General features: G+C 41.8%; 1 protein-coding gene across 6 annotated transcripts in view; it reads left to right on the top strand.

Annotated features, from left to right (window-relative positions):
- Positions 1 to 23,011, top strand: part of LOC146060654 (uncharacterized) — a 483,494-nt gene that overhangs the window by 311,808 nt on the left and 148,675 nt on the right. For all 6 annotated transcript variants that reach the window (XM_083174095.1, XM_083174093.1, XM_083174092.1 and 3 more), the window contains 8 exons: positions 786 to 869; positions 2,293 to 2,466; positions 5,273 to 5,432; positions 9,051 to 9,199; positions 13,061 to 13,278; positions 16,004 to 16,144; positions 18,042 to 18,245; positions 20,549 to 20,654. In XM_083174095.1, the coding sequence (XP_083030221.1) occupies positions 786 to 869; positions 2,293 to 2,466; positions 5,273 to 5,432; positions 9,051 to 9,199; positions 13,061 to 13,278; positions 16,004 to 16,144; positions 18,042 to 18,245; positions 20,549 to 20,654 (1,236 nt within the window). The remainder of the gene's footprint in view (positions 1 to 785; positions 870 to 2,292; positions 2,467 to 5,272; positions 5,433 to 9,050; positions 9,200 to 13,060; positions 13,279 to 16,003; positions 16,145 to 18,041; positions 18,246 to 20,548; positions 20,655 to 23,011) is intronic.

The following is a 23,011-nucleotide window of genomic DNA, read 5'->3' as shown; positions in this document are numbered from 1 at the left end:
GGAAAACAGCAGCCTTAAAATGTATGCGTTTCATTACACACACATGGCATTTCTTCAGAGTGAAATTACTTTTATTATTGCCCTCTGCTCACTAATATTATAAAAAGATATAAGATACATTTAAAACAAGTGCATAAAGCATAAAATATAAATTAAATAACCGTGTTCCATCTTATACAATGTGGAGAACAGTTATAAATGTTCATTTGCTGCTTAAAATTTCAAATTAAATACTTGCACTAAGGATGTAAGCCTTTCTTATCAAGGCTAAGAAAGTCTTGCAGACAGGAAATGAAAATGACTAGCCTGGTGTGAAACCAAATGGTCTGGGATAAAGGATGATCCTAGCAGCAGAGAGAAATCTTACTCCATACTACATGGTTCCCTTGCATAAAGTGAAATTTAAATGCCGCTGCACATTCTTAGGTACAGCAAGTGTACTGTATATGCTTTTATCAATAAGTTTTCAACTAGTTAAATAACATTTAATTTTATTATTGCTTTAGTAGAATCCATCTTGGGGTAAACCACCTGCTCAATCCATCTCATGTTTGCTGTTATATTTTACATAAACATTTTAAATGATGAGATTATCACACTGTGCATTCATTATACTGTAACTTTCTAGTAGAGAAACAATGAGGTGTCTGCAATGAAGTTAATCATTTTACATTTGATGATTTAAAATTGTCAGCGCAAATTCTGCATCACATTGACATTTGTTATCTGCACATATTTAATAATTTGTAACTGACGTTATTCACAGCTGAGTTATTGTTCTCCAGGGCATGTGATTGAATTCTCAGTGATATTCACCTCTGATGTGGAAAACCAGAAGATCAATCACAACACTGAGCAAAAAGATACAGGTACTTTATGCTAGGTCTTAAAGAGAAATTATACTTGTTGCTTGTTTTTTTTAATTAGAAATGATATCTGTATTATATAGCTAATTTTGTAGAATTACAGCAGTATTGAAATCTCTGTAATTATTTTTCCCTGTGTATAGATCACCGATCACTTAATTAACATGGCAGACTAAGCTCCTAATATATATGTGTGTGTATTACTGTATTACACTTTTATTTAGGCATCATTAAACATACTGTATCGTATAGCAGGGTTGGACTGGGCCACAGGGGAAACCACTGCCTGGTGGCCTACCTCCTCCTCCTTTAAGGCCCATACGCACTGGGAGACTTTGAACTGAAAGTCGCTCAAAACACCCAGTTTGCGCGGCTTTTAGCTCAAATCCGCCCATTTTGTATGCTCCAGCGATGAGCAGTGATCGCTGCTGCGCGCTCCCGCATCATAGCTGGTAAAGTCACTCATCTGCTGGTAATACCAGCAGATTAGCGGCTTTAAGGACGGCTTTGCGTAGTGCTGTGGTGTGCAAAGCCGTCCTCCCCCTGTCATCGGCGCCAGGCAGGAGGAAAGCCACTCAGTGTGTATGCACTGAACGGCTTTCCTCCCAGCGATGATAGTGATCATCGTGGTCCATAGATGCTGGGCATAGTCGCCCAGTGTGTATGGACCTTAAGACTTCAGGTTTCAATTGCATGCACGCACTAACAGTCTTAACTTTATATATTTATCAAAAAGCCCAGACCATACAATCTATAATGGTTAGCCAAGCCTCTGTGAAATCTAGCCATACCCATAAATATGGGCCCCTACCAAGCGCTATTTTTGAGCAGGAACCAGCGGGAACTCTGTTCCTGAACCTCTGATTAAATATACCTCATCAAAGGGCTGCCTACCCTCCCAGAATGGCCGGCAGGGTCCCGGAAATCAGGTCCGTGACCCCCCCCTCCTCGTCAGGGGGTCCTTGGGAGCAAGTGACGTAAATCGCGTCTTTGTAGCCCTGTCCCCCACTGTTCAATGCCTGAAATACTGGCATTGCCCAGCAGGAGGCGTAGCCACAAGGACGCGATAGTGCTGACCACGCCCCACTCCGGATTATCCGCCAGACTCTGTGCATGCCTCCTTCTTCTCTGGCACTGCAGTAGACTCCAGCTTTGTGCCAGAGAGTACTGTACATGTGTAGTTCACCAGAAACAGAGTGTTTGTGCTATTATCCTAAGACTTCTCTACTGCGAATACGTGAATCACCAGGAAAATGGCCGCTCTGCCATTTTAATGGTGAGTTCTGTCTGCAGGGTCAGCTGATGCTGTATTCCATAGAGTTAAGTATAATTATATAAGTGCAGGGTGTGTTTGTTCAAAATTAGGAATTCATTTAATAAAAATGTACTGTTTTGGTCAAAGTTCAGATTATTTTGCTTCCCACAGAACAAGATAATATCAACACCGATAGTTGGTATCCAGACCAAGGGGAAATTACCTCAAATGGATTTCACAACCAATGTTTACCAATCATTACGGAAGAGCTGTATATGGACTTTATAAAGGCCTTAATAATGAGAATTGTAGAACCAGAAGTTATCCAAAAATGGACAGCAAAAGGTAAATTATTTTATTAGTGCTAATATAAAAATATTCTGATATTGCCGTTTGGGTGGGTGTTGCTTGTAGGTTTACCATGTTTGTTCAGGTACAATACAAAAAATCAGCAACCTAGAACCTATTTTACAGTGGTCATGTGCAGAGTTGGATAAGCTGCAGCTTAGCAACCCTTACCATCAGGAAGCAGGAACAGGAACATTTGCTTCAATGTTACATTACTATCCCAATGGCATCCAATCTCCTTTCTGGCCTCTCCCTGTGTAATCCAGCTGTAACCTGCTCCCGCATGATTGTGAAGCTGCTGCCTTACAGGGACTCTGTGACGTTTGTCATGTCACAATGTTATTAAAAATATCAGAATATAATTTCTGAGATATAATTATTATTAAATACAGTATCTTCTCTTCTAACAACCATGTATCCCATCAACTGTATTTTTAGATGCTAATAATTAACAACCTACATAGATTTAAAAAAAAAGTGTGTCTAGCTAAATTGTTATTTTAGGGAATTTGTGTTAATGTGATCAGCATGGGAACAACATTTTAAGCATCAAAACTGCAGAAAAGACAGTAAACTCCAGGAACACATTATAAATATCTTAGGACACAAATATATGCTTACAATTGAAGTCACAAAACCACATTACTCCTCGCACCAAAAAAATTAATAACACAAAAGGTACACACTTCAGCTCCTAAATCATTTTTTATTATTATTTATTGATTTATTTACAGTTTCTTATATAGCGCAGCAGATTCTGTTGCGGTTTACAATAGTAGACAGTGATAAAACAAACTGGGTAACAGACAGACTTGGAGGTTAGAGGGCCCTGCTGCAAGCTTACAATCTATAGGGAAATAGGAGGGAAAAACAAGGACAGGCACCAGTAATAGCATAGCAGTCCCACCAAGTTGCAAGTCCAGAAGAAAAGCTATATAATACATAAGTGCCTACATAAGTGCCTCAGAGGGTTATGCATGTAGAACTTAAATATGATAGGCTTGCCTGAAGAGGTGAATTTTCAGGGAATGCTTGAATGTTTGGAGTCTAGTGGAGAGTCTTATTGTGCGTGAAAGGGCATTCCATAGGACGGAAGTAGCCCAATGAAAGTCCTGTACTAGGGAATGGGAGCTAATGATCCGTGCAGAAGAGAGACGCAAATCTTGTGCAGAGCGGAGTGGTCGAGATGGTAGATATTTTGTGATAAGTAAAGAGATATATGCTGGTGCAGTATGGTTAATAGCTTTGTATATGTGTTTAAGTGTTTTATATTGAATACGGTAAAATACAGGCAACCAATGGAGGGACTGGCAGAGCGGATCAGCAGATGCTGAGTGTCTTGCAAGGAAGATCAGCCTAGCAGCAGCATTTAAAATGGATTGCAGTGGCAAGAGTCTGTTATTGGGAAGACCAGTTAGGAGACTATTGCAATAATCAACGCATGGATAAGAGATTTATTAGTGTCTTGTGTGAGATACGGTCGTATTTTGGATATGGTTTTTAGATGCATGTAACATGATTTGGAAACAGATTGAATGTGGGGAAGGAAGGACAGTTCAGAGTCGAGGCTCACCTCTAGGCAACAAGCTTGTGGGGTAGGGTAGATTGTCGAGTTGTCATCAGTTATGGAGATATCAGGATGGTAACTGTCCTTGGCTGGTGGGAATATAAGTAATTTCGTTTTGGAAATATTGAGTTTGAGTTGGCGAAAATACATCCAAGATGAGATGGCAGAGAGACACTCAGAGACTCGGCCCAAAACCACTGGTAACAACTCTGGGGTTGATTGATAGATTTGAGTATCATCCACATATAATTGATACTGAAATCCGAAAGAGCTGATTAGTTTGCCAAGAGAGGAATTATAGATTGAGAAAAGAAGAGGACCTAAGACTAAGCCTTGCGGAACTCCGACTGACAGAGGTAGTGAAGAGGAGGTAGAGTCAGAGAAGCGAACACTGAAAGAGCGGTCAGATAGGTAAGATGAGAACCAGGAAAGGGCTGTAGCATTAAAAAATAAAAAAATATTCTAAAAAGCAATAAAAGCAAACGAGAGAATGTTATAAAAGCAAGAATAAAAAAACAATAAGAAGCTTACCTAAGTAAAAATCCAAACAAATGCAAGTACGGGTCTACTCCACTTGCTTTGTATGCTGTCCCTGGTCCTGAGCACGGCCCTCCTCTGCTTCTGCTTTCCAAAAAAAGAACTGCATAACACTCTCCAACTTCTTTAAACTCCGCTTCACTCCCAGCCAAATTGTATCCACCTCCTCCAATCTCGCAAAATGACAGCATCCCTCGCAGTGCAGGCGTTTATATAGTAGCTGGCGAAGCGGGAAGGCAATTTAGCAATGCCTACATTGTGCCTCATAGGCCAAATATCGACAGGAGGTGTATTGCCTGTATGACACTTTGCATAGGCATTGCATTAGGTAAACACAGAAAATGGACTAATTGTTACATTTCAAATGGGATTGCATACCCCCTAAGTGTTCTATAAATTAATAGATTTTTATGACTTACTAAAAAGTGTCATTTGTATTTTTTGTATTGAACAATGATTTTTTTAAATGCATATAAGAATAATTATCTTTATATTTCCACAATACAACTTTTCTTTCCTTTTTAATTATGTAATGTAAAGTGAATTGAATTAGAAACACCCAATATCAGCTCATTACTGTTTTCTTTGGCTCACCTTGCTACTGGACTGGTGATGACATTGCTGCTCAGAAAGATCATGTGTAATAGAATTGTACTGTAATTGAACTTCAGCTCAATACAAATATGATTTCTCCTGCAGACTGGACTCCCCAGCAGATGGAGAATGCAGCTATACTTTTATTTTCCTTTCAGCGTCCTGTTTTACTAGTAGATCCTTGTTTTAAAGGGGAAGCATGGGTTCAAGATATTCTTGGTACAACTTGTGGAAATGTATTCTCTTCCATAAATCTACAGACACGGTAAGTTAAAATAATGTTAGGAGGTCATTTACGGTGGAAAAAATGGTTGTTCCTCAGTGCAAAATTTTGACCTACCATACACCCCAACATGTACAAATGTTCATGTATATCTGCCAGACAGTGGCATCAGTGCCTGCTCTAATGCAGTGGCAGGAGCCAGGTGGTGCAATGTTATACTCTTCTGCAGCACTCAGCTACTGTCACAGATATAGAGGCGGAACTGCAGACACTCTGATCTCCAGGGCAACCAGCATCTCCAGGAATTCTGGGCTTAGAGTGAAGAAAACAGGGTCCCCGGGGGGGCAACACTGTACATTATGTCACAACACTTTTTGGGTGATTGGGTGTGTGTGTGTTAATGTAGAGTGGGTATCTTGTGTCACCACACACAGTGATGCCTCTGCTACCAGGACATTTAAGCTTAAATAGCAAAATTTGCACAAGAAAATCTGAAAAGTTTTGTAATAGGCATAACCAAACATACATATACATTTAAACAAAAAATAAAAAAAACATAAAATAAAGGTGCCCATACACTAGTAAGATTTATCTTCAGATCTGGCTGGTTGGAAGTTGGAACAAAAACATGGTTATGGGTGAGTGACAGTTTGTCAGTTTTCCAGCATTTCCAAGCAAATGGTCAACTGTCATTTGCTCTCATCCATAACCATGTTTTTGTTCCAACCAGCCAGATCTGAAGATAAATCTGCGTGTGTATGGCCACCTTTAAGAACTGACACAGGTGCTCGTTTCATTATTGCTGTTTACAATTAATATAGAAGGCAAAAGAAAATAGGCATAAACATTACAGAATCTCAAGTAGATAACAAGGCACATATTAATATGGGACAAACATAGGAAATGAGGTATGAGAGCAGGGTCACTGGTTGGCAACGGGCTACATGGCTAACAGTGGACACGAGGACAGCTACAGTACATACCAGGGACTGTGTAAAATATTATTTCCCGCTTTCCTGGCCAGGTACGTAAATTTCTCATAGGAAACCGTTTTGTTGACCAATGACAGCCAATATTTTAAACTAACCAAGTCCTAGCAATACAGACCTTGGCTAAAGTGCAGAGATCAATCACATATTGACTAGTCCAGTGGTTCCCAAACTGTGTGCCTAGGCACTCTGGGGTGCCTCAGGACACTTGCAGGGGTGCCTTGGGTTGGTGGGCCAGGATAAATTCATATTATTTATGGTCAATTTACCAGGCAAAACCAGTGCTTGTGGCTGCCAATCATAATATATGTGGACAAACAGAAGCAAATCCTGTCCCTCACCAGATAACTGTGACATATACACACAATGCACTTCATTTAATATGTTTTTTTCTGAATTTCTCGATAAGAAGCATTTGGCCCAAAAAAGTTTGGGAACCACTGGCCTAGTTGGTACATCTAAAAATTCCTCATCCATGGCAGCCAGCAGATACACCACAGGCAATAAGACATCTTTTGGGATACTGGTACTCATTTTAATGTCTATCATCCTTGACCAGAAATTTGCAATATGGTGACACGACCACATGATTTTCTGCTATTTAAACTACAGCATACCTCCAAACTGTCCGATTTATCAAGGGACAGTACCATTTTTTTTGGACTGTCCCACATCCCACCAGGGGCCAGCAGTGTGCACAGCATCTGTTCATTGTGACAGAGCGCTGACCATACCCCCACAGCAGTGAAAATAGGGCCTGGCCTCAGGGATGTGCTGTGATCAAAGGCCATGTTCCCTGACCACAATGCCACACCAATATATTTCAGTTTACCCCTGCAAAGTTGTGAGGTATGCTACAGCTCAGAGGCTTCAGTGATGTAATTTCAGGAGTTAGATCCCGATTGTTATTAGCTGAATGGTTAAATCGAAGCCAGAATCATAGACCAAGACAAAACTCATCAGAAAGCATTCTGGAATCTTATGCTGGTTGTTATGATAATCTGGGGTGTATTTGGGGTTAACCCTTGCAGTGACTGGCAGGTCTGCAAGGAGTTGAGTATAGCCGGAATTGTGCTCCTGTGGCTGAGGTGGTGAAGCCACTGCAGGACCTGAGCCTGACCCTGACTCTCTCACTATACCTAGAGTCGGCTGGCACTTGCGCTGGTCTTAGACTTTGCCACTAATAGCCAACTTTCCAGGGCAGACTAGCTCCACGCTGTACTCGGATGCCACGTGGTCTTTCACGGTGACACAAAGTCCCAACCGAGTCCAGGTAATAGTAAGAGGATAAACTGACTAAATAACACAAGATAACTAGGCTCTGCACATGAACATAAATTAGAGTATGCAACCTTGCAAACCGGAGCTGAACATAGGCAGGGCCGGTGCAATGTTCATCTGCACCCTAGGCAAACTGTCAGCCGCCGCCCCCCCCCCCCCCACACACAAGCAAACTGTCAGCCGCCCATCCACCCTACAACCGTTGCACCCTCCACTAGATGCAGCGTGGGGGTTCATGATGGGTGTGCGGGCAGGCAGGGAGCGGCAACCGCCGGTGTCTGTGCCTGGGAAGGGTGACACTGGCTGAGAGACAGCGGCAGTTGCCGGTGTCAGTGTCCAAGACATGCGGCACAGGCGGGCGGGTGTACAGTACAGGCTGGCGGGTGTGCGGGCAGACAGGGAGCGGTAACCGCCGGTGTCCGTGCCTGAGACATTAGACACAGGCGGGCAAGTGTCCGGGCGTCGGGTGTGCGGGCGGGCAGCAGCCGCCGCTGTCAGTGTAAGGCAGCGGCACCACCAGTATAGGAGCGCCACTCGCCCGGAGATTGACAAGTGTGTCCTGGTGTGGTGTCCAGCAGCGCACGGTGGGGGGAGATGGGGTCGGGACTGTCTGCTGTCAGGGGCGGGCGGGCGGGCTCCGGCGGGGGCGGGGGGGGGGAAACACTCACTGAATGCTGCCAGTGCCTGTGGCTCTCTGAAGATGTATCGCTGCCACTGCAGATTCCTCCTTCCAGTTCCTTCCTCCGGCTGGCTGTCCTCCTCTGCGGTAGCTTTCTCTGCAGGCTGCTGCTCACTACCGCCCTCCAGTGGCCGGCGCCCTAGGCAGATGCCTACACCTGCCTAGTGGTGGCGCCGGCCCTGAACATAGGATTTGCAGCCTTTACCACTACAATGCGAATCTGCCAAAATAAACAAAACTATAGCCAAGGTAATGCAGATAGGTTTACAACCTAAGCGACACCCCCCCCCACACACACACACAGCATCTATCCTGCCATTATCAAAAGTAGTGCACCAAACCCAAACTTTTTTCTGTAGCATGGCGTTATCACTTTACACCTTGACAGCTTGGTGATGAATTTCAGCTGCTGATGCCATTTAGGAATCTGTTTCAACCTTTGATCATGTTTCTGCCAGGCTCGCCACCTTACGACGGATGTTGCTATGCAAATCTGGCTTCCCACTCCAGGAATGGGCAGTCAGAATGTCAGCAACTACTGTATGTTGCTTAATGATGATAATGATGTATTAATGATGGTAATGATGTACTCCTTTGACTAAATACATGAACAGGTAATGTTCTAGAAAAACATTTCGGATTATGTAATGCGCTACATATGCTATGTTAATTTGTCAAACTTTTTTGCATTACTCCTTTGTTTTTGATTAGGCAAGACAGCAGTATTCTGGCACCAATTGAAAAGACCATTTTGTCTGGTGGACCACTAATTCTAAACAACTACTGCAATAAATGGGATGACTTATTGATGCCACTCATTGATCACTGTTGTGCTTCTCAAGACAGAAGCAGCCAACAAGGTTCGTTTTTTCTTAAATTAGAAATGTATGTTTCCATGCTGTCATGTTTTTAACATTTTAAGGGCCTTATATGCCTGGGGCTGAATGACCAAGGCTGTATTGTGAAAGGAGAAGGAGGTATGGCCAGTGCTGTGTGGGTGTGGCCAGTGCCATGTGAGCATGGACACCAAGCATGGCCAGACTGTGGCCCTCCAGCTGTTGTGAAACTACCCATTGTCAAGTCTGCTGCTGGTGATGTTATGAAGCTATTTCTCAGCAACCTGGACTGGGTTCTCTGTGCAGCAGTCCACCTGCACTGGATAACTCATTAACCAGTTACCCTTCATTAGGGATCCTGATCAGCTGCTCCCCAATGGTGATACTTCCTGTTGAGCTCTTAGTGAGTGTTCAGCATTAGCTGCACAGAGTGCAGCTCCTTAGTGCATTTCCCAGCCTAAGCTCCTAGCTGTGTGTCTGCAGTTGGAATCCAGCCTGGAGTTTCTACACCTGGAGTTGGAATCCACTAATGTTCCTGGTTGTCTGTTCCTCCGGTCCACGAGTCACTTACTCTGTGTATTGTGAGTACTGCGGGCCTTCTGTGCATTGCGGCTAGGTCTTCTGTTTGTATACTATTGTTCTATGTATATTTTGTGTCTGGTTTGTTTATTTTATATTTGCTCGTTATCGGGGGTTCTTATCTGCGACAAGGTCGATGTTCTTTTGTATGCGACGAGGTCGCTTCTGGTTTTAGTGTGCATTGCTATTGCTCACTTTTCCTTAGTTTTTCAGGTAGCATTCTTGTTTTATTTAGTTAGTTTTCCTCTTGTCTTCCCATAGATTCCACTGGTGCCTTTTTTCCCTTTAAGACCTGGTGGCACCGGAGTTGGGGCTGACCTAATTTGCCCCTTTAAACATGGCTGTTAAAGTTGAAGCCTTAGCACCGCAGGTATCCAGTGATTTCTAGGGGAAACAATAGACTTAGCTTTTAGAGTAAGATGCTATGACCTTTTCCTTACATTAATCACAGCTTGTTTTTTGTTATTCCCATATTCCATTCATACATCCATTCCTCAGTCATGTGATCAGTATTCTCACCTCTGTGCTCCTGGTTACTATCAATTACTCTTGTCAGTCCTATATTCTGTTTAGATTTACACATTTTTTATTTTTGATTATTCTGCAACTGCTCCAGGTACCTTATTGTTCTAGTTCCCTGTTCTATCCTCATAGAACAGGGACTTATCATGACACATGTCTTTCTATAGTTTTAGCATTCCCTAATAGCAGAATTGTGGTAAGGCATGATGGGACTTTTAGTTTCACAACAGCTGGAGGGCCATTGTTTGGCCATGTCTGAATATTAAGGTGCCCACAGATGCACCGATCCCGGCGTGCGTTGTGGGCTTAACTAGCACACATAGCATCGCATCGTATGCCTTGTGCATACGATGTGCATGTGATGCGATGCTATGTTAGAAAAAGCTAGTACAAAAAGTATGTGCAGCACATACTTTTTGTACTGTACGATGGGGTGCCGCGGGAGCGCGCACCCCATCGTATAGCATCGCACCGCCGGGATCGGTGCGTGTGTGGGCACCTTTACAGTATCAGCCCACTTTCTCCATAAATCTGTAAAAGTAGAAACATGTCACCATTTTGTGGGGAAAATAGAAATACAATGTCAATACTTGATGTATAACCAATTAATCAGATTCTGGTCATCGTTAAATTTAATGGAAATGGCTTTATTTTTATATGGGGTCTGGGGCGGCAGTCTAATCTGCCCCATGGTTAATCTGGCTCTGAATACAGACCCTTCTCTTTAAAGCTTTATATTTATTTATTTTTCTGTACCATAGTAAGTATATACATGGGACCGCATACACACGGAGTGATCAGTGCTCTATACCTAAGATATTTACTCAGATCGCTTAGAAAAGGGGCTGCAATCACCCTGTGTGTATGCTCCTTTAGCATCTAGATTCTAGACAAATAAACACAAAAAATTAAGTGCTGTAAATAAACGGGGAAATATATGAATATTTTAATATTTGACTATGCCACTGGTAAACACACACACACACGCACACACACACACACACACACACACACACACACTACACCAACTGCATTTAGTCAGTCTTCAGAAGGACAGAGACATCTCCAGAAGTTGTTACCAATATACTGCGAAGGGCATAAAATCAGATTTGTGATGGATACAGCTAGCAGAGCGTGTATATCATTTTTATCACAATCATTAGAATTTGATGGGCTAATATGCTTTACTACTTCCCAGAGTGGCTTCCTAAACGTGTAATGGCAGCATTACTTGAAATAGTGTTTTGCTACTTTTTACAGTGTTCAAGTTGTCGCAGATTCTTCATAATATAATGAGTTTAAAATTACATGTTCAATACTTTTAATTTTCAGAAAATATTACAGTATACTCCAGAGGATCTCATAATAATCAGTCATATTTTATGTTGTAGCTTTTTTTTTTTATTAGTCCAAAATTTGTAATGGAGTGTTGCAAGTAGTTCTTTATTTCTGTAGTGTTCTACTGGAATACATTACTTGTTAAAGTTGTAAATGAGTTTTACAAGACTGCAGTCTCTGTTTTAAAATACCCCACCTGGAAATAACAATATATTCAGTAGTGTTTGAGAATAACAAAAGAAAACCAATCAGAGATATTCACTAAAATGTATTTTTTGGAAAATTGTCCTGCATGGTTGTCGCTCACAGTGGCTGTACTAAAATATGCTAATGCTGCAGGAGGAGTCTTGTGAATAGATGCCTCCTGCTGGTTACACTGATCTGCTGCTGCAAGATGCAAATTCAGATCACTCTGCTTCCACATTAGTCATCTGAGTAACCCACAGGTCATGCACCTGGCGCCAGTGGAGCTATATACAATGATGAAAACACTGGCCTCATCACACTCACAAACGGGGCCGACACTACTGTTTTCTTGAACGCCGGTTGATGTAGCCCCTTCCAAGCCCACTACATGTCCTTAGTATGGAATCATGCAGTGGCTTCGGGTGCACGGCAAATGTCACCATAGGCATAGATCTGCATATGCACAGTAGATATCCTGCTTGTATGTGCAGATCTGAAACGCACACATACTATTGGGTCTACATACATCTCTAAATCTGTCCCAGTGTATGGTAGTTTTACTGCTCAATTTGTACATTAAACCTTAGGAATTATTTCAAATTTCAAACTGACTTCTCCATCGTTACACATGAAAAGAAAACCAATTGTACAGTATAAGGTATAAAAGTCAGTTCTTTATTAGATGTGGTTCTTATATGTGAGATAGCTGAAGAGAAAAAAAAAATATAAGACAAGTATTTATTATTTGATGATGGACACTATTTACAGTGTACACTTGTGGCACTACCAGTGTCTGCATGCACATACTGTAGGTGCAAGTACCTAAAGGCTAGTGTAGTGCCATGACATAAGTCCAGTGCTGAATTGCTTTTAGGCATAACAAATAACAAACAGAAGTAGCCAGGCTCATTGTTGCCATATTGCCATCACTTGTGTCTGTTTGTTGTGCTAAATTCGCCTCCACCGTGTGGAATCACCATGCTGCAAATATCACTGCTCGATGTGTTACTATGAACCCAGTAACCAACCAAAGACTGTCTGTGATCAGTCCAATGAAAGTATGACTAATTCTATTTGCATAATATTTGTACAGTAGTAATGTAATGCCAATTCCTGGTTTGCCAATACAATTAATAGGAAAGAACCTATAGAATTTGTAGCTTTTATTAAATAGGGAAATACGGTAGATTTGTTTATTTTCTATATAACCTGCATCACATATATCACAAACTTAAAGAATAACTACATTGCTTATTTCAGGCTCATCCTCCATCATCTCTTTCAACGGACATAGACTACTCTGCGCTGATAACTTCAGGCTCTACCTATCAGCCTATGAGCTGGAGCCCTGTCTCATCACTGAAATATTATCAGGAACAACCCTTGTTAATTACAATGTTTCTGATGGAAGTCTGCAAGAGCTGCTAATGAGGAGAGCTTTTGCAATTGTCCATCCAGATCTATATAACCAATTAATGGTAAGTTGCCAAAGTATTGAGATTTATTTGGATTTATTATTGTTTATTTCGAGATTAAACTGCAGTTAAGATCTTTACTGTAATACGTTAGAGTTTATCATAACGTTGATCTTGTGACACCTTATCACAATATGTTTTTTTTCCAGTAGAGGTCACTCAAAACAACTCTATTCAAGTTATGTCCAGCCAGAAGGATAGTTAAGAAGCATAAAAATAGTAGAAACATGAAATATAGACATACAAGATATAAATAAATAAATAAATAAATTAAAATAAAGGCTGACATGATAACAAAGGTCAGGGAGGGCCCTGCTTATGAGAGAGCTTACATTCTAATTAGAAGAGAACACATTTGAAACAGGAGTGAGTGTGGCTTACGGTGGAGATTAGATGCATACACACTTGCGGATGCTAGTAGCCACCGAGCGCTGGTGGTGGCCATGCTGCATTTGGCAGCATTGCATTTGCTAGCGTGGTCTTCCTTTGGCCTTGCATAAATGGCCAACGGAGGATGTTGCTGATGATGCACGGAAGTGGGCACCATCAGCGACATAGCTAGTATACACTGGATGATGTGCCTGGTATGTCAGGCCGAACTACCAGATCGAATGCCATATTGTCTAGTGTGTTCCCAGTTATAATAAAATGATGGCTTTCCAAAGAGCTCTTTGAAGATTCGATGGCTTCAGAAGAGTCATGTGTCATGGTAGGGAATTCCATATGGAGTAATGAAAGAAGTCAAGCAGGTTGGAGTGAGAGTTGGTCAAGGTAAAGTGTAGGTGAGAGAGTGATTTAAAGGGATGAATGAGAGAGTATTTTAAGAAGAAATATCAAATGATGGAGGAGGTGCTAACATTGAGGTAGGTATCGGTGAGTTTTTTTAATTATATTCTGGAGGAATTTTATTTTACATTAATAATAACATGATTATCAATATTATTGATTACCCAATGAGATAAAATACATGGATAATGGCAACATAGACAAATCCTGTAGTTTGGATGACATTCATCACAACGAGAATTACTTTCTTCCTTAGTTCTAATGATAAAGGGGACATTTCACTGTTTTTGACAATTACATTCTGCTTTGACACCAGAGACTATATGAAAGAGGAGGAATGATAGCTTTACAAGTCACAATATGCGTGTCCTCATTTGAAGAGCATCATAATGCTTGTTACCACCATTGGGTGCAGCTGATGGCAACATTGTGTGACTCTGCCATGGGTGTGATGTGGGAACTGCACCTTGCCAGAGTAGACATTATGTTATTATGTATGGAAAAGCAAATATTTATAAGCAAGTAGCATGTACCCTATCTGATGATATCCTCACTGTACAGTCTACACATATCCACTCTTTCTTTTTCACATTTTCCATCCTCCTGACCCCTGGCCAAACTGCTGGGTCACCGTATCATACAGCACACCAGGAACCTTTGCATTATGGAGGAATTAATGCCTATTTCCCTATAGATTGTAAGCTTGCGTGCCGGGGCGCTCATACCTTTGACTATATGTAAATACCCAGTTTGTTGTATCACTGTCTCCTATTGTAAAGCGCAATGGAATATGCTGCGCTATATAAGAAACTGTAAATAAATGTATGCATTTGCTTGAATAGTAGATGGAGTACAGGTTTTATTATCTATTTAATGTTTTTTTGTTGGATAAAGTTCCCAGGCTAAAAACGAGGTTCCATTTTCCAAGCAATTAGACGATGTGCCTAATGACCTTAAATAGCGGTGATGGATCAGAATATGGCATGCTACAGTATTTCCATTGGAACACTACCTTGCCTGCATGGAATGCTGCATCTAGGCAATGTTTGAGACACTTTACAGATGTTCCCTCATACACATGCCCTCAATATGCCATATGGCACAAGATCCAGACGCAGCTGAGACACTCTGGGGGGTGTTGCATAATTGGGTCTCTTTCTTTGCATCTCGCATCTTATTTTTATGTCACATGAACACGATGCACAGCAATTCATTTTGAAAACATAAAAAAGTTGCAGATGAAGTACAGCAGAACTTGGCATGAGAAAAAGCAACAGTCCCTACACTGTAGTAGCCAGGGTCAGATTAAGGGCCTCGAGCTGAAAATGTTCAAGGGCCTATTATAAGAAGTAGAGGAGATGAGGCCATTGCCACGTAGAAAACATACACTATAAACCAAATGTCTCCAAAAAGATTTTCCAGCTGGTGATCTCCATGCTGTCATGATGATGGGCCTCTTTTTATTTGGAGGCCTGAAGCTGCAGGCCTTGATCACAGCACCTCATTTACAGATTCAGACTCATGTGCGCACAGATGTACAAATGTTGCACATCACATTGATCAATGTAATCTAGCAAAGTAGTTTTGGCACTTACAAGTGTTTTATTTGTGTGAAAAAGATGCATAGGGCCAAATCCCAAATTTAATACCACCCAGAAAGTGAGAGGTTTTGGGAGCGTTTTCCCTTTTTTTTTTTTAAACGGCAATCAATTGCATGGCAAAATCAACCTGTTTTTTCAGTATAAATGATTGCTGCTTTAAACAAATGGGTAAAATCTCTCGCTTTCTGATTCTGGCACACTAATACATTTGGCCCATCACATTGGACCTGGCATGCGAGAAGAACTGCTTGGTGCAACTGAAGCTGCGGTGTATGATCTTTAGGTCCTGCACATCACACCAATGTTGATGTTTGTATTTTTTAAATATTTTTTATTTTCAGGAAACAGCAAATCTAATCTTTAAACACCAGCAAGGTTTAAAACAACTGGAAAAGAAAAGTAGAGAATGTGTTATTTCTCTAGAACTACGCAACATTTACGATGATGTCAACATTATTGCAATGTCTGAGGAAAAGAAAAAAGTAAGACATTTGGAATAATCAATATCTGTACATGCATAAGTACATATGTAGCCAGTTATTTATCAAGAGGCGATTTTCAAAACGACCAAATTTTTTGCTGCAGAATTAAAATTGGTAGTATTATTAAATGCAAAATATGCCTAGTTTTACAGCTATTATTAACTGGTGCATGGCATGTGATCACATCCAGTTGGGCTTTCCCTGACATGGTCACATCTCATGTGACTGTCACTTCTACATACGTTCACTGGTATTTAAAGAAGAAATCTGCTCTGCAACAGAAAAACTTCTTCTCTGTAGAAGATATTTTTCTTCTTGATTCTGGTATCCCAACCCCCTTTAGTAAGATCACATAAAAATGTTTTGACCCTGGGGAGTGGATTGACAAAACATGGGACGATGCGTTCTAAATTCACACAGCATACAGTATGCCAGATCAGAATCAGAATCGACTTTATTGGCCATGTGTGCTTGCGCACACTAGGAATTTTCTGTGGATTTACAGTGCAGCATCAAGCAGGGATGGGAGGGGGGGAGAGGACATTGCATACATTACATTGAGGACATTACATGTGGGGAACACATGCCCGCCGAGCTGCCCAGCGCCTAGGCAGCCGTCAGTGGCGCCACTGGTCATTGCAGCAGTCGGTAGGTTACAGTATAAGCAGGGAGAGTACAGTTTGTAACACAGGGAACACATACCTGCCGAGCTGCACAGCACCTAGGCAGCCATCAGCGGCGCCACTGGTCGCTGCACCAGCCAGCCAGGTAACATTGGAGCAAAGACACGGGGTTACATACAGTAGCTGAGTGCACAGTTCCTTGGCAGCCATTTGCGGCGCCATCTTGTAGGCCTCAACAGGCCATCTTCCTGTAGGAGAAACCAGCGCGGGAGGTGGGGGGGGGGGGGGGCAGAGAGAGTCACTGGGCCTGGGGGGAGACAGTGAGGCCTGGGGCTGTAGTTGGGCCCTCCCTGGGCTTTTGCTGAGTTCCACGCCTCTTACCTCCTCCTGCCTTGTGGTGGGGGGCACCTCCCGATGTGTGACATAGGTGGGTGCCGCAGTCCGGTGCCGATGGAGGAAGGGGAGGGCGAGCTGTGCGCCGGGTCCTATGCCGCGTTCTGAACCTCTGGAGCTGAGCACCGGGGGCTGTGGTGACACGAGCCCGATCCTATGCTGCATCCAGTGCCGGGCCGGGTCCCCCTCCTCCTCGCTACTACCAACTCCTCGTGCCATGGCAGTTGCGGGGGCCGTGGGGGGGTGGCGATGCTGTGACTGACTGTGCGCCGGGTCCCCCTCCTCCCCGTCTCCTCTGTGGCGGTGTCCAGGCCAGGGGGTGGGGTGGCGATGCCGTAACCGACTGTGCGCTGGGTCCCCCTCCTCCCCGTCTCCTCAGTGCCGGGGCATTGCGGGTGCTGTGGCGGTAACCTGTCTGGGCCAGGTGGCTTCTCTGCTTTCTCCCCATTAAGCTCCCTCCGTCCAAGGGAACCCTTTCTCCCGGGGCCGGGGATGGAAGCTCCGGTGGACAGGAGCTCGCATGCATGCGACCATCCCCGGCCCCCACCGGAAGTGATCTCGTTCACTCTGCAAAAACATCTTGAGCTACTCAGGTCGGCTGTCGCAGATCTGTATATGAGGCCAGGAAATCTGCATTGGAATGCTAGTTCCTAAATAGACCCAACCTTTAAAGCGAACTTCAGGTTTGGGGTCTGTTTAAGATCTCGAGGGAGAAGACCAGTGCATGTGCCATACAGATCCTGTGCATGTGCTGACCTTCTACCATCAGAAGAGTACGCACGCCATCAGGTTCCCATACTATGCTGAATCAGGCATTTAATCAACAGATTAGTTGTCTTTTAATTAAGACTACTAACTTTGACTATTGCATTCTTTTTTAGATTTCATTAGAGCTTGAGAAGGCTAAGGCACAATTCAGTGACCTGCTGCAAGTGAGGGAAGCACTGTACCCATTGGCCCAGCGAGGTGCTCTCTATTACTCCATCTTGAAGTCTCTGCGATGTCTTGCTGATGAATATGACTTTACCTTGCAGTTCTTCCTGAATATCTTTGATCATGCCATTGAAACAAAAGTTGGCCTACAGGTATGACATTACATTCTCAGGGAATCAGTGTCAATAACGATTATGATGTTGGCAATATAAATATGGTCTTGTAAATGCCTCTCTATACATCTCATACCTTCATAACCTTATGGATAAAAACAACATTAATTCATAAGTGACTTTGTAAACATAACAGCAAGTAAATTAATATAAATCCTGGGAGAATTAATACAATAAAAATAAAATGTGTATAGCAATGAACAAATGTACAGGATATGGTGGTGGTCAGTGAAGACAAGTTAATTGAATCATATACTGTAATTACTGTAAAGGTGCATACACACGGTACAATTTTTTGACACTTTCGTTCATTTTGGACCTTCTGAACGATATTGGTCAAAATATCTTTCAGTGTGTATGCAACGAACGATGATGCGCATACCCGCCAGTTTTTTATTAAGGTTGTTTGTGCAGGCACCTCAATTAGGATATCTTTCAATAAAAGCCTATAGACTGTAGCTAGATTGTTCGTCTTTCATCAACATGTTTTGTCAACATCTTCAAGTTCAAGGGAAATTGGTCATCAATGTCTTTCAGTGTACACACTGAAACAGATTTTGACCAATATTGTTCAGAAAGGCCAAAATGAACGAAATTGATTAAAAAAATTGTACAGTGTGTATGCACCTAAGTCATAACAAGTGCATGCTATTTCATTACATAAACTATGGAAAAGTTTATTTTTTAAATTGTTTTTGCTAATGTATGTATTAGAGGATACTCAGTGAATGGTAACCTTGCACACTATAGGTCACATACATGTAGATGTGGAGCACAACACTGGTTATTTGTATTTTATGTGATTATTTGTGGGACTTTGATACATCCCTGGACTGTTTATATTACATACACTTTTCTATATAGTAATGTTATTATTGACTACAGTAGGTGGTTGTATTAAAATAATAACAAAAAAGTATTGTCCCGTATAAAATGCGCATAATATTGTATACAGAAATGCGGGTTTTAGGTGCCGAAATATATTGGGTATTTTGGCAGATTTTTACATAACTTTAAGGTAAAAAAAGGGCAGACTAGATGGGCCAAGTGGTTCTTATCTGCCGTCAAATTCTATGTTTCTATGTCAATCATTTTTGTCTTACATTGCAAAATACTTGCTTTTCACAATCAAGTAAAATATGGCTGCATATGGAAATGGTAGAAAAACTATTTACATTTGAATACTCTAATGTTATGCTCAGTGCAATTTATTACATTCACTGAATTATAGCCTTTGTCACATGCTTTGTATTAAGAGTCTAATCCAATGATTTACACTGTTCATGCATCACTACCGAGGAGAGAAACACAATACATTCCCTGACACATCCTAAGTGAGAAACTCCCACACAATTTAGAGTTACAGTATAATGGATTCTGAGATGGAAATGTCTCCTGACCATTATGGGGCTGAACAAACCATATTGCCCTGAAAGGAGTATAAATACATTATTACATCTAAAAAGAATCACTAGATCTATATCATATGGTCTGTTCTGTCTCTGTCCTGCACAGTGGGAGCCATTGTGTCACTCACTTTCCCAATGGCAAAAACTGCCACGACTCACAAGTGTGACAAGTTCACTGCCAGAAATTAGAGGAAAGAGGGGAGTCATGCAGCACTGCACCAGCCACATTATTGGAGAATAATAGTAGTTTGGGGGTAAGTGCTAGAGGGTATTGGTGGACCTGCAGAATCAGGGCCGGATTAAAGCTGGTGTGGGCCCTTGGCAACAAATGTGTGGGGACCCTCACCAATAATTTTTTTTGTTGATATTGGAAAAAAAAAACATCGGAACATCGCGACCATCGCAACATCCGTTTTTTAACAGCAGGAACAGCCCAGGTACTTGTAGGGCAGGTTAATTTACACTGCAGCCGCTGGGACAGAGGTCCTGTCGTGCTGCCCGATCAGCAATGATCGGCAGCAGGGTAAATGCTAGGAGAGAGCATGGGGAGGCAAAGGGGCCTTCCTGGGGGCCCCCACAGACTGCTTTTTAAGAGACTGCTCCGATTTATTACGCCGTCTGAGGGGGCCCCACGGGACGACCACCACCGTCGCCCCCTGGATAATCCGGCCCTGGGCAGAATGAGGGGTCCAAATTACTAGTTATTTAATGCGTTCTGGAACAATTGTCCTAATATCTTACTATAGTTCAAACTTGGACACTATATGGCAAAATAACTGATTGTGAAAGTGTACGAGTGGCTTACATGTGTTACTAGAATGTGATTTTTCTGTGATCCTATAATGACATACCCTCTAATTTCTATGGCTTTAGATACAAAGTGAGGACTCTATGCCGGAACCTCTTCATTTGAGAGATGAAGTTGACCAACTGTTATATGAAAGTATGACAGATGATCGAGAAGTAAAAGACAATGGAGGTAACCTATTTGATCATCAGAGATGGATAGAAAAGCTGAAACTTTTTTTATCTATATGATGCAACATAAGCATTTCCTTGATGGGATAAAGCGGTACTTAGATTACGGCAGAACCGAGCGGCATTGTAGCTTTGCCAGGTCACAGGTTGTAGGGTACTGACTTGCTACAGCTGCTCAAACTGACAGGTGATAGTATTGCCAATAGGAACCAATAACATTCTACATATTATAACTCTATATTGCATTATACAAAATTATAGACAGAATTGGATTGGTTGCTATGGGCAACACCTCCACATGGCTGTTATAGAAGCTTTAGTAAATCTACCTCATAGATTCTATTTAAATAAAATAGTAAACATAATAAAAAAAATAGGTAAAGGTAAAAGCCTTTATTTCTCCATCCAGTAATGGTGATAGTAACCAAAAGACAGAATGTGGTACAGATACTGCCACTGTCCTTCTTGAATAGGTGATAGCTGGCTTTACCATTCACAGCTGTTGACTATTTACCATCAGTGGTAGCCTTGGATAAATAAAACGTTCCTATATCCGGCTGTTTTTTTCCCCCAGTGAATTGTATTTTTGGATTTTAACACTCTCTCTACTTATTCTGCCATCGTACATTTGGCTATTCATACAGGTTTGTTACATACCCTCCAACGTGACCCATTCCATTAGGTACAAAATGCTCTGCTTCTGGACTTCTTTCTTAATTTAGGATTGCCTTCACCTGTGCTGGAACACCGTTATCATCATTGAATTATTTCAACACAGGTCACTGCAATTATAAATTAGTCTGGAAGCAGAGAATTTTGTACCTAATGTAATGGGTAACATTGCAGTGTATGTTGTTACCAATTTCAGCTCCTGGTAAGGCCTTAAGTATTGTTGTATAAAATGTATTTTTGGGGGAAAAGGTGCTCAAAATATATTTTTGCACATTTGTCTCTCATTCCCCAGTACTGCTATTGAAGCTACACCTTTAATATCTGATTTACTAACAAAACACAGATCGGAGATTTGGCAAATTTTACATCTCTGCAACTACATCCAAACAATTAATTATCCAGGAGATTCAGCACATAGAGTGCTTAAACAGTACATTACTTCTGATATACTGTCACTCAAAGGAGCGTCTTGGATATAATTATACACATGATAGAAAATGCTGCGAGAGGAGCAGGCTCAAGCTGAGTTAATTGTGTGCAGCTGCTGACCACCTCTCCATCCCAAGTAATGAGCCATTGTATTTGCCCCGGAGACACACTACCCAGTGTTAGGAAGAAGCTAGCTGAGTAAATGCTAGGGTATCAACTGAACAAAGCTGCTCTGGCAAATAATAAAGCTGGGAAAATATAGATATGTGTCCATTAGATTTGTATGCCCGCTTATCAGGTGGACTGTGACCGCCACACTAGACTTCAACCTTTGTGGAAAATCGCTTGCTTGATGTGAAATGATATGCATTAACTGCTTAGATGCCAAACTTCCATCTGAATATGGAATGATCCTAGGATTGCCACCTTTTTCCCTGGTTATATATGTACAGACACATTGTTTGGGTTAACATGGCAGACCAAATCATGTTTTTTAGTTTTTGTCAGATTCTCCTTGAATCCCCCGTTTTTCTTTTTCTTCACTGTTGCCAGGGATATACAAGTCAATTTCAATTCATTTTGTTCTTCTGCTCATAAAAATGCCTTATTTTTCATTTGGCTCTAGTTTTTGAGATATTCATATGTCTCCGTCCAGTGTTGGTGAAGAGATATGAATGTGTTGTGTGTCTCAAACGTGACTACCAGCTACATTATCACATATAAAACAAATGCTGACATCTAAACTGAGTTGGGCATTTAAATTTGCCTTCTTAGTTGTGATGTAATTATCAGTGGTTCCTGTGGATGCAGAGCAAGTCAGTTGATGGGATGCCCATTCACACATGCAGATCCACCGATACAGCATACAGTGTTTTGGCAACAGCTGTGCTGCAGGGCCGACATGATATGGCTGTGAATGACACTGTGGTATGGAGATTAACCCGCTATGTTTTTCATATTTGTTCCAACTCCAAATACATTGTATATGTGAATAATGTGTCTTTAAAGCCTTGAGTTCAAATGCCAAAACACATCCATAAAATACATTTCCTTCCTTACTACTTGATTATTAAAGAAAAGAGCATTGATTAAACAGATATATAATGAGGACATATTCATTTAATGAGGCAGAGTGTGCAGCCTCCTCCGCTCGGATCCCCACTTCTCTCCCGGCTGCCGCAGAGTTGCTCCAGTTCTCAGCGCAGTAGAGTCTGAGAACTATAGGGCATAGTCTCTACTGCGCACCCATGAAACTAC

Source organism: Crinia signifera, chromosome 2, assembly GCF_055691185.1.
Source record: "Crinia signifera chromosome 2, ASM5569118v1, whole genome shotgun sequence".
NCBI lineage: Eukaryota > Metazoa > Chordata > Amphibia > Anura > Myobatrachidae > Crinia > Crinia signifera.
This window is presented reverse-complemented; position numbering and strand designations above follow the sequence as displayed.